Source organism: Chelonoidis abingdonii, chromosome 1, assembly GCF_003597395.2.
Source record: "Chelonoidis abingdonii isolate Lonesome George chromosome 1, CheloAbing_2.0, whole genome shotgun sequence".
Lineage (NCBI taxonomy): Eukaryota > Metazoa > Chordata > Testudines > Testudinidae > Chelonoidis > Chelonoidis abingdonii.
In genome coordinates, this window is record NC_133769.1 from 348,576,640 (window position 1) to 348,594,275 (window position 17,636).

The 17,636-nt window shown below is 41.9% G+C and overlaps 1 protein-coding gene across 1 annotated transcript in view; it reads right to left on the minus strand.

The window, feature by feature from the left end:
- FAT3 (FAT atypical cadherin 3) overlaps nt 1-17,636 on the minus strand; it is a 518,717-nt gene that overhangs the window by 310,754 nt on the left and 190,327 nt on the right. The window contains 1 exon segment of the mRNA XM_075061745.1: nt 13,789-14,103. Within this exon segment, the coding sequence (XP_074917846.1) occupies nt 13,789-14,103 (315 nt within the window).

Below are 17,636 nucleotides of genomic sequence, written 5' to 3' on the forward strand. Positions count from 1 at the left end.
ATTTACAGAGCCCATGGCATTTTGCTTCATGGAAAAACATTTCCAGGACCTGCCTCAAACCTGCATAACCAAGGTCCTGTCTTAGCATTCAGGTATTAGTCACCTTATAAGACTTAAATGTATGTTCTCTGTGTACTTAGATATTTCTATAGGTCCAATCACCACAGAAACTGACAGATTCTGTTACTTTTGGTGATGTGGGTGAAGGGTGGCAGGGATGCAGAGGCTACAGGAATGTTTGCTATAAATACAAGTGGCTAGTTGAACGAACATTACTAGTGAAGATGCTTTTTGTGCTGTTATACTGTTATACCATGCCCTTACCAGAGTACTCCGGTGCAGCACTGTGCAATGCAGCAGCCTCTCAGCCTCAATTTCCCAGCTGGTCTTCTGCAGCTCCATCCCAGCCTCCAATACTTTCTGAGTTGAAGAGACTTACCCCTCTGTCTATGTAACTTACGGGTCTATCCACTATGGGGCACTCAAAGTCCACAGTAAGTATGAAGCAAAATAAACTCTTCCCCTTCCTCCAGAACAGTGGTCCCCAACCTTTTTGTCTGGCAGGCACCAGAAGAAGGACCGTGATGGCAGTGCAACATCCGCCGAATTTCTGCGGCATTTCGGCGGCGACACCTTTAAATGATGTCACCTGTTGGCAGCAAGCTGCATCGAGAGGAGTCACCGCTGAATTTCTGCAGTGTTTCGGCGGTGATGCCTTTCGATAATGTCGCTTGACGCTGACAAGTGATGTCATTGAGAGGTGTCGCCGGCGAAACATCGGAGATATTCGGCAGCATTTTGGCAAATGTTCCACCGCCAGCCAGGACGGGCACCGTGTTGGGGACCCCTGCTCCAGAAGATCTGCTAGGCCACCAGTCTTCCCCATTCCCTGACTCTAGCCAGACTTCTCTCTGACAGTGAGAGCATTACATCCTCCCTCTCTCTCTGCCTGCTCTCCTCTGATTGAACAAGACTTTCCAAGACCTACCCAGGAAGCCTGCCTCCTGCTCCAGATGTCTTAATTTGGGCTGATTAGGCCTTCAGCAGCCCAATAACCCCTTCTTGCTTTGCATGGAATTTGTGTCTCCCATTACAGATATTTTGAAGATATAAATGTCTTCATCTTCACCAGCTCAAGAGCTACAAGAATGAGACAGATGAGAAACAAACTTTCCCCTCTCTACAAAACCTAATTTTACCATACTAATTTCCCCCTATTGTTACTCACACCTTTTTGTCAACTGTTTGAAATAGGCCAAAAGTGATTTTTCCTCCCTTGGTATTCTACTGTTAATTGAATTGTCTCATCAGACTGACCCCCCTGCACCTGGTAAGGCTACTCCCATCTTTTCATGTACTATGTATAAATATATCTGATACTGTATTTTCCACTCCATGCATCTGATGAAGTGGGTTCTAGCCCATGATAGCTTATGCCCAAATAAATTTGTTAGTCTCTAAGGTGGAACAAGGACTCCTTGTTGTTTTTCCCTTCTTCAGTAATTGACCTTGAGGAGCCAGATTTGAGTGAGGGTATGCTTGAAGGGGTTGATGGGAGAGATCCTCTCTTCCAGAGAATGGAGGAATACAAGAAACAGTCTCTGCCCACTGCTGCAGCCCTAAGGCCAACAGCCCCTAGGCTTCAAACCTTTGCTATGTGCTGACACAGAGGGAACAGCTGAGAGTGTGAAGAGCTCTTTCTCAAGCTCCAGAAATTCTGTCCCTCCCCATTGTGACTGCACTGTTTCCACTGCTCCTTGGGATCTCCACAGCTGTGGTGGTGAAGGGCTCCTCCACAAGTGGCCAGGTGTTGAGAAGTGTTGCGCACCTGCATATCTCCATGAGCTTATCTGTTCTGAAAATTGGGTCACTTTATTTAGGTACTAAAATTTAGGTACCCATATTTAAAATGTTGGCCTCATTTTCTTCCTAAACAGATTTCCACAGACGGGAACACTGTGATCATCTAGTCTGACCTCCTGCATAACACAGGCCACAGAATAATAATAATAATAATAATTCCTAGAGCTTCTAGAAAAATATCCTATCTTGATGTAAAAATTGTCAGTATGGAGAATCCACCACAATCATTGATAACTATTGTTCCAATAGTTAATTAATGTTACCGTTAAAAATTTAAACCTTATTTCCAGCCTGAAATTGTCTAGTTTCAAATACCAGCCATTGGATTATGTTACAATTTTCTCTGCTAGATTGAAGAAACCATTACTAAATATTTGTCCCCCATGTAGGTGATGATAAACTGTCATCAAGTCACCCCTTAACCTTCTCTTTGTTAAGATAAATAGATTGAATTTGTTGAGTCTATCACTAACTATTAGGCATGGTTTTTAATCATTCAGTCAATCTTGTGGCTCTTCTCTGAACCCTCTCCAATTTATCAACATCCTTCTTGAATAGTGGGCATCAGAACTGGACAGAGCTGCCCAGAGGATTCAGGGGGCCTGGGGCAAAGCAATTTCGGGGGCCTCTTCCATAAAAAAAAGTTGCAATACTATAGAATGTTATATTCTTGTGGGGGCCCCTGCAGGGCCCAGGGCCTGGGGCAAATTGCCCCAGCCCCCCTACCCCCGGGCAACTCTGGAACTGGACACAGTATTTCCGCAGAAGTTGCACCAGTGACAAACACAGAGGTAAAATAACCTCTCTACTGCTACTTGAGATTTCCCTTTTTATACATCCCAGGATCTCTTTAGCTCCTTTGGCCACAGTGTTGTACTGAAAGTTCCAGTTCACCTAACTATGCACCATGACCCCCAAATCTTTTTCAGAGTCACTCCTTCCTAGAATAGAATCATCGATATATACTCACGGCCTCCATTCTTTGTTTCTTGGTGTATACATTTGCATTTAGCCATACTAAAATGTATATTGTGTGCTTGCATCAAGTTTACCAAGAGATGCAGATTACTCTGAATCAGGGACCTGTTCTCTTCATTATTTACCACTCCCCCATTTTTTGTGTCTTCTCCAAACTTTATCAGTAATGATTTTATGTTTTCTCCCAGGTCACTGATAAAAATGCTACGTAGCATAGGGCCAAGAACTGGTCCCTGTGGGACCCCACAGGAAACACACTCAATGGCAATGTCCTATTTACAATTACATTTTGAGAATGATCAGTTAGCCAGAACTTAATCCATTTAATGTATGCCATGTTAATTTTAGATTGTTCTAGTTTTTTTTAATCAAAATGTCATGCAGTAAAGTCAAACCCGTTACACAATTGTAAGTATCCAAGGTCAACACTATTATCTTTATCAACCAAACCTGTCATCTCATCAAAGAAAGATAAAGTGAGTCTGAGAGGATCGATTTTCCATAAATCCATGTAGATCTGCATTAATTACATAATCCTCTGTGAGGGGGCTTAACCTCCCATCACCTGTAAGTTAAGAGATAAATAAACGATATTCGCTCACCCACCTGGTCTCTTTATTGTGCATTTAAACAGTATGGTTAAGAGAGTCATAAAATAATATGGCTAGGATCTCAGTTGACGCAAACTGGTATAAGATCCATTGATTTCAATGGAACTGTGCTGCTTTACATGAGCTGAGGATCCGACCCAGAACAGAAACATTTTTACAAACACGTTCCATGATTCCTTCCACCTGGAAGAAGAAAGTATATGACCTTGGGGGATGGATGTAAGAAAAAGGTATCAGGACTAATTTTGTCCTTAGTTACTGTTGCAGATACACAATACGTCACTATAGAAGGAAGTGCCCATTCTAAGACAACATAAGAGAAAATTTTATGGCAAATGAGAGAAAGCACGAAGTGTTATTCTTAATGCTTGTGTTGGACTGTTTTAGTAATGACATTGTACTGTTTATTGATCAGTGAAGGGACAAGCTAAACACAAATGAAGTGACTGACTGGAAAGTGGTAGCAATTAAAACACCCCACTAACTCTGGCTGGTCTAATATTGGAACACTCACAGTTCTGTTCTTAGCTCCCCTGGGACCCCTTATCCCTGCAAGAACTCAGCTGCTCACATGGCTTCTATATTATCTATATGCCTATAATCCTCAAAATCTATCTCCCACTCACTGATTTCTATTGTGAGCTGCAGTCTTGCATCACGGACAAGTGCATCATTCTCGTAGAGTGTTTTTTGGTTTTGTTTTCATTTCCCTGCTATTATTTATAATAGTTTAGGACATGAAGTGAAGACTACCTTACTGATATAGATCTTTCAAAAAAATTATATTGGCAAACGTTTAGCATGCAAGTGCCTCAGTAATAAAATTTTGCCATTATAGTATATAGTGTCTTTTATCCAATTATCTCAATTATGCCTCTGTCTCTGACAATTCAATGAATATTATTCTGTAACTTCTGAGTGTATAACAGACCTAACTACTAACCTTGAATATCAGTGGGAGGTGAATGATTGGGTATGCAGTATATCAAAGTGGTTGCCTCACCAGTTTTGACTAATCATAGTGTCTAGAAACGTTACAAATAAGGAAATGATACTGAAAGACAAGACAGCATGGAGTTGAAAAGGAGAGATTCTAGCTTTTGCTAACCTTTTGAACAGGGTAAGGTAATTGACATCATCTACAATAATTTAGATTCATAGGGAACTATCGCCAAAATTTCACATAACAAACTGCTCTAAGATCCAAATTCTGTATGGGCAGGAAGATAGAAGGAAATTATTTAACTGCATGGAAGTATTCGGAAGGGAGAGGGGTCCCAGAATTTGGATCACTACTCTTCCTTCTTGAAAGGGACTGATTCAAAGCCCAGTTGAAGTCAATGGAAACACTCCCATTGACTCAATGAGATCTGGCTCTAAAGGTCTGATTCTGCCAACCTCATTCCTGTTGAACAGCAACTTCCTCTGTGAACAATATCAGCCTATTTGGCTATATCATACCAGGCTTTTTAAGCAGAATTCCCCACTGAAGCAATATTCTCCTTTAAAGCTGATGGTACAATTAATGAACGATAGAACAATGGTCCAATGAAATCAGTCGGGAATCTCATGAAGTGTACTACTACTCAAAAGGAACAAAAGTGGCGTCATTGAGGCTTAAATGGATGTAAAATGTTCTGAAACCAGTTAAAATGTGCTGATTACAGAAAAATGAAGCTGGCAATTACAATAACAGCAGAGCTGTTGGTAACATTTAAAAAAGAGAGGCTCCTGTTCTCAGGAACTTCCAGCAAGCTGAACTGCCTCTGATGTTTAACAAAACAAAATTCAATCAGCATAAAACTACTTTAATCAGAGGAGACTGAAATGTTTTATTTATTATTGGATTAAAAGCAGAATTACATTAGCACCACCTGAGATCAGGGCAGCACTGTGCTTGGTGTTACACACAAAGACTAAGAGCCAGTTTATTTCCTGAAGAGATTTCAGTCAATAGACAGACAAAGGGTAAAAAAGGAGGCAGGGGAGTGAAGTATCTTGACTAAAAATCATACAGTAGGTGAGAAGTCAAGCTGGGAACAGACCCCCAAGGCTCATAATTCCCGCTGCAGTGTCCTAGCTACTAGACTACACTCTGATTCACTCTAGGGAGGCTGGAGATGCATCCTGCTGCCTCAGCACATGGCCACATATTTTTAAAATGGCTGTCATTTAGATAGAACTTTTCACCTTCAGAACACTTCATGACAATTAAGCCTGACCACAGTCACATGAGGTAGGTAAATACCATTCCCGTTTCTAAAAATTGAGAAAGAGGGAAGTTATACGGCTAGCTCAAAACCAAAACCTGGACTGGCATGGCGGACATGGAGACATACTATACGGAACAACCTGCATCGGCATGGAGATGGACTTGATGATTTATGTCTTTTCCATTTGCTATGTTTCTAGGTACACCTATACCTCGATATAACGCTGTCCTCAGGAGCCAAAAAAACATTACCGTGTTATAGGTGAATGTGCATTATATCGAACTTGATTTGATCGGGCGGAGTAGGCAGACACCCCTCCCCACTCCAGAGCGCTGCTTTACCATGTTATATCCAAATTTGTGTTATATCGGGTGGCGTTATAACAGGGTAGAGGTGTATTTGCCTTGAAGCAGGGCTTGTGCCCAGTGTGCATGGACAGTGTCCCTAGAAGGTACAACAACAAATAACATTGATCTAAGGAGGTTATACTGTAGAAAAATATCTAACTGTTCTATGGAAACTAGACTGTGCAGCCCTTAGTCATGTTGATGAGCAGTTATACAAGTAGTCTCAGTGACTGGAAGAGGAAGGATGATTCTCTTCTTTGGGCACTAACCAGAGACCTGGGTTCAATTCCCTACTCTACTACAGACTTCGTGGGTGACCCTGGGCAAGTCATTTCATCGCTCTATGCCTCAGTTTCCCATTCTGAATGTCGCGCTCAAAAAGCTACATAGACTTTTTTTCCTCTTGTAGAGAGATGAGGTTAGAGTTGCTACTAGTCACAACTGAAAAAATTAAGCCATAAGAATAGCAAGACCTTTATTCATGAGGCTTATAAAGTGCCAGTCCAGAAGAGGTTTACTTGAAACTTTGATGGAATGCAGAATGTCACCCCTACTTTCAGATGGGACTTATGAAGGCATTTGTGAATGTTTTCACGTCACAAAGAGACAATATAAGTTGCTTATTCTTGCAGAAATGATGAGCATACGAAATAGCTTCCAAACAATCTAGAGCAACAAAAGCACCCAAGTAATTTAAACATCTATTAGGTATTATTGATCCAGAGTCCATTTAAAAAGGAAAAGAAAAGAAAAAAAAAGTAGGTCTCTGTAAAAATAGCTTCACGTAAACATTTCTTATGATCTTGCATTGCTTGTAACTACTCCATGGATTAAGAGATTTATAAACTGAATTGATCAACCACATACAGTATGTTACCACAATGCAGTACTCCGATCCTAACCAGGTCAACTTGGGTTTGATCTTCCAAGGTACTGAATGCTTCCTGGTTGGAGCTGAGGGCCCTCAACTCCCAATGACATTAGCACCTCCCAGAGAGCTCTCAGCACTGTACAGGATTAGGCCCACTTCCCAGGGCTGTTCTGCATCACTCTCAGATGATTCCCACTAGCTGCAGACTGAAGCAGTGATGACAAGCTCTGGGAGGCTCCACACTAAATCACGGAAAAGCCACCACAGGGCTGGGGCTTTAAAGAGGAAGCAAATAAAACCACAATTTACTAAAGGATCCCAAGAGAGCTTCACTGCCTACATATATTGGAATGACTCACCACGGAAACACCACTTCTTCTGGGTTGAAATGAGGCAATTGTTGAACAGCATCGGGGTATATCCCTCAGGAGTATAGGATACGTGAATAATATTATATCCAGCTGAAACTGGAGGGGGAATTTAGATTGACAGAATTTAGAAAAAGTGGGAGTGTAGAGGAAAGGAGGGCGCTGCGGAAATGGGGACCATCGTGTGTAAGGCCTGTTTTGATATAGCACAGCAAATCAGATATCCTGCTTCTGGTTAAGCTAGGCCATATGCCCACTGCCTCAGATGGTGGCAAAGAACAATTTAGGCTCATAATACGTCTCAGCAATTGCCCAAAACTTTTCATGGTGGGTCAGAGGCATTTTATCTTGGTCCCAGCAATTAGAGTATGGCCTTCATTAACCCTATACCAGCTTGCATAGTCACAGAATTAACCAAGCCTCTCTCGAAATCGGTCTGTGGTATTTGAAAAGCCAGGTACTGCCACACCCAAGAAGCACTACTCTAAAAAAACCACTGGGTTATATGTATCATTTTCAATTATATTAATGAATCTGCTGTTACAATGTAAGCACACATTAGTTTGGGAGTGTTGTTGGTCAGGCATTGTCAAATCAAATGGAAAACAGTAAACTGTGCTTGTAACACACCAGGCAACCTAGGGACAAATTTAACTCACAGACACATCAGTATAAATCTGGAGTGACTCCATTAAAATCAATAATTAATTTGGATTTACACTGGTGTGAATGACAGCCGAATTTGCCTGCAATCATGCTAGTTAAAATATGTCTTAACATAATCTGCATTAGACTGAACAGAAGCCGATTGGGTTTGTCCAACATACCCTCTCCCCAAAAAAGTAATGGTTTGAATTAAAATTCATAATTTCTTTCAGAGCACTAAAAAGTAATAAATCAGTGCAGTAAATTACTGCTATGCTGCGCTGTGAAATTAACACCTACATACATGAAATAAAAATAAGAATTTATGGCCCTAATCAAACATTTTTTATAACTCCATCGTCTGTCTTATTTATCTTCTTCCACCATCCTCTCCCAGATAATTGATGCTAGCTTCAGTGCTAACTGTTTAGCATGGCCACAGAATTTCCAACAGTTTTCTTCCATCACAGCACTACTAGCAGTGGTTAGAATTCAGCTAGCCTGAGAATTCATGCAATGCTCGAATTCTTCTCTGTTTTCATCTCTTCCACCTGGTGATTTTTATATCTCTATATATAGGCACATACAAATAACACACATACGCTTCAGTTCACGCTGTTTATTTAGCTGCTCCATGTTCAGTGTTAGAGAAAGACGAGCCCTAGAAGGCATGCAGGTGTGATGAAACTAGCCATGAAAAAGGATGACGCTACGCGTAAAATTTTTAAAAGTGCTTAAGTGACTTAGAAGCCATTTTAAAAAAGTTACTTAGGCAGTTAGGAACCTTCATGCTTAAGGGCCAGATTTACCAATGTACTTAGTAACCTAAATTGATAGGAGCGTTAGTAACACCTATCTGCATCTTTAGGGACCTAAATCCCTATGCAAGTCTGGCCCGAAGTCACTTCTGAAAATAGACTAAGGGCCAGATTTTTAAAGATATTTAGGTACCTAAAGATGCAGATAGCCCCCAAATTAGATTTTCAGAAGTGCCTAGGTGCCTAACTGAAATTGGAATCAATGGGAGTTAAGTGCTAAGGTGCTTTTGAAAATTTTACCCTATATCATCTTCATACATATGCAATCGCCCTTGCTGAGCAACACTAATAACGGAAACACCTAAGTTACCATTTTAAGTACAGTAGGTGTCTACCAAACAAACAAGTGTAAACACACGTTTCCTTACTGTGACTATTACCATACTGCAGCCACCATTTGTCCTTTCCTGTTTGAAGTGCACTTCTATCCACAAAAAAAGGACAATATCGAATTTAAACATCCCTTGCACAATAAATCAGGGAAAGTCAGAGATGTCCTGTTGGACGTGCTAAATTAAGCGAACACTAGTCATTGTTCTACCGGAAAAGGCAACCTTTAATAGCTCCCTGAAAGAGAGCACAGATGATTTATGGTTTCATACCGCTCATGTACTACATTATCTACTTGGTGCCTGTACTTATGCATATCAGCTCATCACAAAAAGTACAATTCTGCCCACCGGATACCACTTACCTAAATATTGTAACAAAATCTAGGACATGAAAGAAGGAACCTATATGTAAGGAAGCATTTGCACCACAATGTCTGCTGTGCTAGAGAGCTCAGGGATGATGGTAGGATATTCTGATAGTTTCTTCTCGTCTTTCTCCTCTCAGATGTAGAAACAAGAGGTACTGGAGCCAGTTCTGACACCCAAACAAAAACACATATACCAGAACCGCAGGATTGCCAACTTTCTAATCGCACAAAAACAAACAGCCCTGCCCCAATTCCCCACCCCATATCCAAGCCCAGTGGCGCAGCAGGGCTCAGGTAGACAGGCTGCCTGCATTCTGTGGCTGGTGGTCCCAGGCCGCTCCTGGAAATGGTATCTGTGCACCCATGGCATGGGGGAGGTAGCTCCATGTGCTGCCCCTGCCCCAGGCAGTGCATGGAAACCCGCTGCTCACCTCCCCCAAAGGGGCACACAGAGACGTGCCAGCAGCAGCACAGCAGGGCTAAGGTGGCTCCCTGCCTGTGGTGCCTCCCACTACGCCACGCTGCTCCACTCCCAGAAGATCCCGGCATGTCCCTGTGGCCCCGGGGGGAGGGTGTCTCTGTGTGTTGCCCCTGCCCCGAGCGCCGAACCCACAGCTTCCATTGCCTGCCCTCCACAACCTAGGAGCTACTGCCAGAGGGGTGTGCCAGTCACTTTGGGAGCCACACCGCTGAAGGTAAGCGCCACCTCCCTGACCCCTGCCGCACCCCAAGCCCCTGCCCCAATCCAGAGCCCGCACCCAAACTCCCTCCCAGAGCCCAACTCCCGCACCCACTCCTGCACCCCAACCCCCTACCCCAGTCAAGGTACCTCACATTATTTTCATTTACTTCCTATTACTTATAATATAGGAGGAGGAGGAAGAAAAAAAGAACGAAAAAAAGGGTGGAGATAAGAGAGGATGTTCTTTTTCTTGGCTGGGTCCTGAGGATGGGGCCCTCGAAAATGAAGGGGCCCACAAACTCTAAATCCGCCACTGGTTAAGGACCAAATATTTAAAGGTGTTGAGGTGTCTAAGGATGCAGGTAGACACCGCATGGGATTTTCAAAAATGACCAGGCACCTAACTCCCATTGATTTCAACAGGAGTTAAGAGCTTAGGCACTTGGAAATTCCCTCTAGGCATCTATCTGCATATTGAGGCAGCACCAAAACACCCTAAAAAAAATCTCACCTTAAGTCACTTGCCAAAAGACTGCGGCACAGCCAAGAATCAAACCCAGATCTCCAGTATCCCAGTGGCATGCCCTCACCAGAGGGTGATACACTATAGTGATGATATACGATAAACTATGGTGTAATATAAACACATGGATAGATACTGCAAACCCATCCCATCAACATTATAGAAACGTATACAACTGGAATGAGCACTGAAGAGGATGAAGGCAAACTTAGGAGAAAGAGAAGATGGAAAACCTTGTCATTTATGAATTGGTGAACTGAGTGTATAGAAACAGCACTATAAAATGGACCAGCCAGAAGTGATTCTTTGGAAATACCATACAAGCTGCACCCAACAAAGCCAAGGATTTGTTGAATTTATGATTTGTGTGCAAGAACACTCAATGGAGTCCTGTCCATGCCAGCGTGGTCCTAAATGGGACACCACTTTGATTTTCACTCACAAAGCCTGACTAGTCATAGATGAAAGATGACCGACTGTTGACATTACTTAAAATTGTAGAACTGAATTGATCCCCTTGGCACAGATGAATAGTCTCATTCTGAGGCAGAAACACCCAAAACACCACTCACCTATACTGTCATCGCTACATCGCCACCTGTGACATATCTGGGTTCACATTAAACATATTAAGCTTTATTTGTTGTACAGCATGCTGCAGCATAAGTCTGCCTTGCAAAGCACTACATAAATTACAGATTGCTGAATGTCAGATAGCACATAAAGCCAGCATGCCACACAAAAATCTAAGACTAATCTCTTCTGTACATGCTGGAAAATGATAAATATATTTCTTAATTACTAGAAAACATCACAACTGTGAACCTGTTTCTTATAAAAATCCTATCAGTAAGAAGATAATGTGGTTCGAGAGAGGTTTAAAAGTAGCTTGGGCAGCTAGCTGAAGGCTACTTTCTAAAGCTAACACTGTATGTTTCTCTCTCAGCTTTGAGTCTCCCACCTCCCATTGCTGTCACTGAGAACTGTGCTGCTAAAACCCACAGCACTTTGATAATTTATGAGACTGTGATTCCAATCCAGGGCTTTAAAATTGGAAACCTCCCTTCTCAGCACCACAGAACCACTGTGCACATATGCCATCAATCCATCCACAGAAGAACTTGAGGGGGAGGGGGAAAAGAGGCATCCCACCCAGTTTTCAGTGTTTCCCATTTTATTTCTCTTTAAGTAAGCTGCACAAAAGGAGCGGATTAATCCCACATGTACACAATCCTTCACAAATCATACACTAGCCAGAAGGTTCCCATAGCACAATAAGGTCCCTCCTGAACTACTAAAATAAACTTAAATATTAAAAATCTTACTTGCCGTCAGCACCAGAACCTCAGAGTTTCAAGTGCTCAAGAGAGGAATGGCTGAAGCCTCTAAGTTCCAGCCATATAACAGTTTTACCTCATAAAACTAAGCAAAGCAAGCTTCAAATTAAACTCTCTATTGAAAAGAATAGAGGCACCTTGTGAGGGGAAAAAGTCCTGGTTCCCTGACCAAGGGAGATCTTATAGTGAATATGACTATTATTTGTATTACTCTGGTCTTGTTGCTGGACCTGGACTGCACTGTACTAGGTGCTGTATAAAAACAGACCAAAGAGATGGTCCATGCTCCAATAAGCTTGACATCGAAGGAAGTGCAGTTGCACTGAACAGGCTGCGCTGATAGATTTGGGAAGCCAATGCAGGGGAAGCCCATGCATTATTACAATCTAGCTCACCTGGGGCTCTTTTCACAATGGAAATTTGGGGGTAGGGCCAACCCTCCTCTTCCATCCCTTATCATGGGAAGGAGTGTGATTGGGGCTTTAGGCTGTGTATCTGCAGCAGATTCAGCGACAGCACTTATTAAGGCCAGTCTGCAGGGCCATGCTGAAAAGAAGTACGCCAATTCTTTTACTACATTTAGCAGATGGGCTGCCTGGCCAAATATTGAAAGTTATTTACCCCGTTATTACTCACAACTAATTGTATTTGCCTTTGACTGTGCATACACCTTGTCTTTTTCCTACTGTTCCTTTTGAAAGCTAATAGATGTAAGTCTTTTTAAAAAAATGTAAATTGAGGTTTATTTAAAAGCAGTGCAGGAGCTCTGAAATATCCCACCACCTCCTTGGCTACAGAATATGGTGTCAGGTCCACATCAAGTTGAAGAGGGTTGCAAGGCAGATAATGGATGGTAGACAGCTTGATAAATACAGCATTTTGCCATTTTGCAGCAGCATACAGGTATGCATGCAGGATAACATAAGTGGTCTCCGGCTCAACCACCTATTACACTCTTTACTGTTCCCGGGTGTTAATTCTTGATCTTCCAGCTAAGGTGTGGTATTTATAGCACCCTTATTCAGCAAAACTTAAAAGGACATGCATAGTCCCACGGAAGTCAATAAGTGAGTGTTCAAGTGCTCTGCTGAACTGGGGCCCAGGTGAGCTAACAGGTGACTGCAGTGCAACTCAGAAGAATAGCCAGACAGACAGCATCATATCTGAAACATGTCATATATATGCCCAGAACCCCAGCTGGTATAAATCTGTGTAGATTTAATTTAAGGCCCAAGAGACCATTAGATGATGTAGTCTGATCTCCTGTACAATACATGCCATGAAACTGCATCCACTTAACTCTTGTATTGAGTCCAATAACTTGCGTTTGACAAATGTTGACTTCAACAGGGCTACAACCAAATTACAACAGATGGGAATTTGTCCCATAAACTACAAGAGCTCTAACACACTGGTAAATCTTCCCTGGCAGCATTAAGCGTATTTAGTACAGCAAAGCCCTATCCCTTCGGGTAACGTTGATTGGTAATATTGAAAGCTATGAAAAGATGAGTAAGAAAAAGATCACCATAACGGCACAAAGAAAATATTATTTGTGTTGCATCATCTGCAGTGCAGATCTTTGTAGGCACAAAGGTGTACACAACAGTACCACAATCCTTACACAAAGGCTATGGTTACTGCCATGCTATTTAATCAACTGTGAAACTGGAACTTGATTGTTGGGAAAAAAAAACAGGCAATAATTTGCCCAAAACATCCACACACAAAAACAGCTTCAGTAAAGTCCAATGCAAGAGACACGCAAAGAAATGCAGCTCTGTACAAAATCCATATTGATCAAAAAACAGAAAGTAATAGTATCTCATTACCTGTTTTTGGATAGATAGCAAAGAAGTTCTGAGGGTTCCCACTTGTAATCCTGTAGGTCAGTTTTTCACTGGTGCTGGTGTCGGGATCTTGGGCCTGGATGTGAATGACGGATACATCCTTAGGGGAGTTTTCCATGACAGCTGGATAATAAATGGGTTCAGAGGTCAGAGGGGCATTGTCATTCACATCTTCAACTTCAAGATAGACCTCGATGGTAGCATAAAGTGGGACGACACCACGATCAGTCGCATACACTGTTAGCCAATAGGATTTGGTTGTCTCTCGGTCAAGGACATCTGCAGTATAGATAACTCCTGCAGGAAAGAGAGTAAGCACATACTGTGGGTTACTCAAAAACAACAGAGATAATAAAAGGCACATCTTCACCTAGTGTTTAGAGAGAGAATACAGTGCAAATGTGTAAAATGTATCAATCGCAAAAAATTGCCAAATCATTAAATGTGCATATGGACACAGTGACAACAGAAATCTATCCTCAGCCATCTGTTTTCAAACCCTGCTCAACAGCTCCACCCTTACCCTAAGAAAAATCTGGGAAAAGAGATGGGCTTAGCAGATTTGGAGTTGGGAGGGGGAAGGTCCAAAGTGAATAACACATTGCCAAAATGCCCTGGGCATTAACCCCATCTTCTTTAAACCCTGGGACTGTCACATCAGTGGCTGTCAACCTATTTACCATTGTGGGCTGCATACACAACACTCAATGAGTTATGTGGGCCGCATCCACACAACATACACCTCTACCTCGATATAATGCTGTCCTTGGGAGCCAAAAAATCTTACTGTGTTATAGGTGAAACCGTGTTATATTGAACTTGCTTTGATCCACTGGAGTGTGCAGCCTCGCTCCCCCAGAGCACCGCTTTACTGCTTTATATCCAAATTTATGTTATATCAGGTGGTGTTATATCGAGGTAACAGTGTATATAGGCCTGTATGGCCCTGAGGATGTCACATGGGCTGCCACTATGTGTTGATTGGGCCACAAGTGGCCCACAGGCCACAGGTTGAGAACCACTGTATCAGATGATCACAATTGATGAGAGGGAGACAGTCCTCCTCTGAAAAAACCTCCTGAGACTTCGTTACAGATATTGAAACAAACAGAGTATGAAGATTATAATTACTGACAATGCATTCAAATTAAACCAAACGGTGATAACTTATCATACATTGCATATGTCCCAGATAATCAACAGCCTGCTACTTAATCACGGCACATCCACTCCAGCTGCTGAGGACAGAAAATGTCAACAGGTTTCCCATCCACTCTGGGTGTGTATGTAGAGCTGCCACTCTTTAGGATATATATAACTACACACCATGCATTCCCTTTCTCAAAAGCCATCCGGTCACCTTCAATTCAGTCTAAAGTGACGTACAGACTCATTTTTCTTCCACTGAAATCAAGAGCAAATACCACACTGACTTCAGTAAAAGTATCACAGGGCATTTAAACTCTTAAAATTGTAAATTTCTTGTGGCATAGACAATTTCTTACATAGATACAATCCTAATTTCAGAATTTACGTTCCTATCGACTTCAGAGCAGACTCTGCGTTTTAAGAGTGATAAACACAGTAACAGAGCACAAGTAACAGAGCACACATTCAGCTGTATTTTCCCCCCACCACTTTTGGGATGTATACAGAGACCGTTTAGTTATTGTAAATGGTAGGGACACTAACATTTTGGCAGAAACACCAATATAGCTGAACTCAAGGATGAGATATATTAACAGGGACAGTCTGGAGAAAAGTAAGCCATGCTGCTAATAGAGAGAAATTAGTGAAGCTGTAGGGAAGGATGGTAACACATGAAACTTGGATTTCGCCACAGATGCATTTGGTACTAGATAAAGAGTTTAAATGTAGCAACTTATCATTCAGGAGGCAGATCTGCTCACGGGCCAGCACTAATGGGTTATTTTTGATTACACCATACAGCACAGAGGGAGGAGAGAGAAACTCCAGGTGTCTGAATGGCTTATGTACCAATGTGGGCCAAGGATTCTATGCAATCCACAAGGCTTATCACAGCTCCTCCAGATAGTGAAAACAGCAGGGAATGACTAAGGCAAATCAATCATGTTGTTATACCTCCAGAGAAGTACCACCTTCTGGGGAGGCTAACATATTCTGATTCAAACTAGATTATCCAGAGATCAACAGACCAAGAAATGACTTTTGGATAAATAGCCCAGGCTTAAACTGACTCAGGGCCTTCGTTTTGGTTCCTGACTGAGATGAACTTATAGCCACAGGGAAAATCCAGTTGTGCGGTTTGACTGACACCTACCAGGTTCCTATGCTGGAGTTGGGGGTGACCTCAAGTAACCTTTTTAGCATGCGTACAGGTTCTTTTATTGTTTTTATGTTTTTTCTGTAATGCTTTTACCTTAAGAATAAATGTGTTTGCTTAACTGGAGCTGTCTGGTAACTTGTAAGCAAGACACTGGTCACTGCCCTCAGAGAAAGCAAAGTGCAGACACTGGCCTTTTAGGCAGACTGGCTTGCTGGACGTATCAGTGCAGACCAGAGAGCCTTAAAATCGCCGGTCAGCAGGGTGTGAGAACTGGATCTCCACCCAGGAGAGGTGGCGGCTGGAAGTCAGAAATCCCTATGTGGGTGCCCTTGAAGGACCATGGAGGGGGAAATGCAGATGCAGTTATTTTGAAACTGTGACAGAAGTCATATCCAGCACCCTCCCCACTGATTTCTGTTCAGCCCTGGAGAGAATATAGGGCCCAAGTAGCCAATTAGTAGAAGCTTCTGAAGTAGGGACACTTGTCCATAGAAAGTATACTTAATGCTACTTAATTCTATGCTTTAAAAAGTTTTTAAACATCATAAAGCAAAAAACCTTTTTTGGTGTGAACAACCTATCTGATAAGAGCTCCCAGGCACTTCAATCCAACACACAGACGGGAAGACAGAGAGGGAGAAAATGGCACAGATTCCAGCAATATAAAAACTCAAAGTCTTTTACCAGAAACATCAGGTCCATGACCTTGCTGATCAGATACATTAATCACCTAACACAGGGAAGAAACACAGTGCTTTAGGAAAAAGGGAGAGTATATTCTAAATATCCCTTGTCGGCAGGCTCTGCCACATAATGACTTTCTGTAGAAACATGGATGAAATATGTAGTGAGGAGTGATGGAAATACCTAGAAGTCCAAAAGAGAAACAACATTCTGTGCATGAAAAGAGCCCATAATAAATAACACACTCTAGAAATAAATAAAATAAATAAATCCAACCAGGAAGGGATAACGCAAAGAGATCAAGAATAAATAGCCACAGAAATGCTAATTTATCGAAAAGACAAGAGGGATTATTTTAGATACCTAAACAGAAATTGAAATGACTGATTTTTCTTTTCTCAAGGAGAGCAGAGGAATGTGCTGGGAAATTAACAGCTGCTTTTGAAGCTGAATTCTGCTAATATTGCGCTGATAATAAATGTATTTTCTGAGACCTTCCTTTACTTTACTGTGGGCAACAATTACTTTGCACTTCTGCATTTTAGAGGGAAAGGATCCCGAAACAAGTATTGGCAATTGCCAATGGGTCATTTCCAATGCATTTAAAAAGTGATTTATTAAAATGTTTCAGCTACAGATTAGTTTCCTTTGCTCAGTGTTTCTTGTCATCTCACCTGCCGTGAAACAGAAACTTGATAAACAGATTAAAAATTTATCTACTTTCATTTGGATGTTCTCTAAATATATCACCTCCCCATATCCTCTGCTAACAGAGTCTTTTGGAACTCCCCACAAAAGAGCTCCCAAGTGAAACCCAGTAATTTCCTCCACACTTATT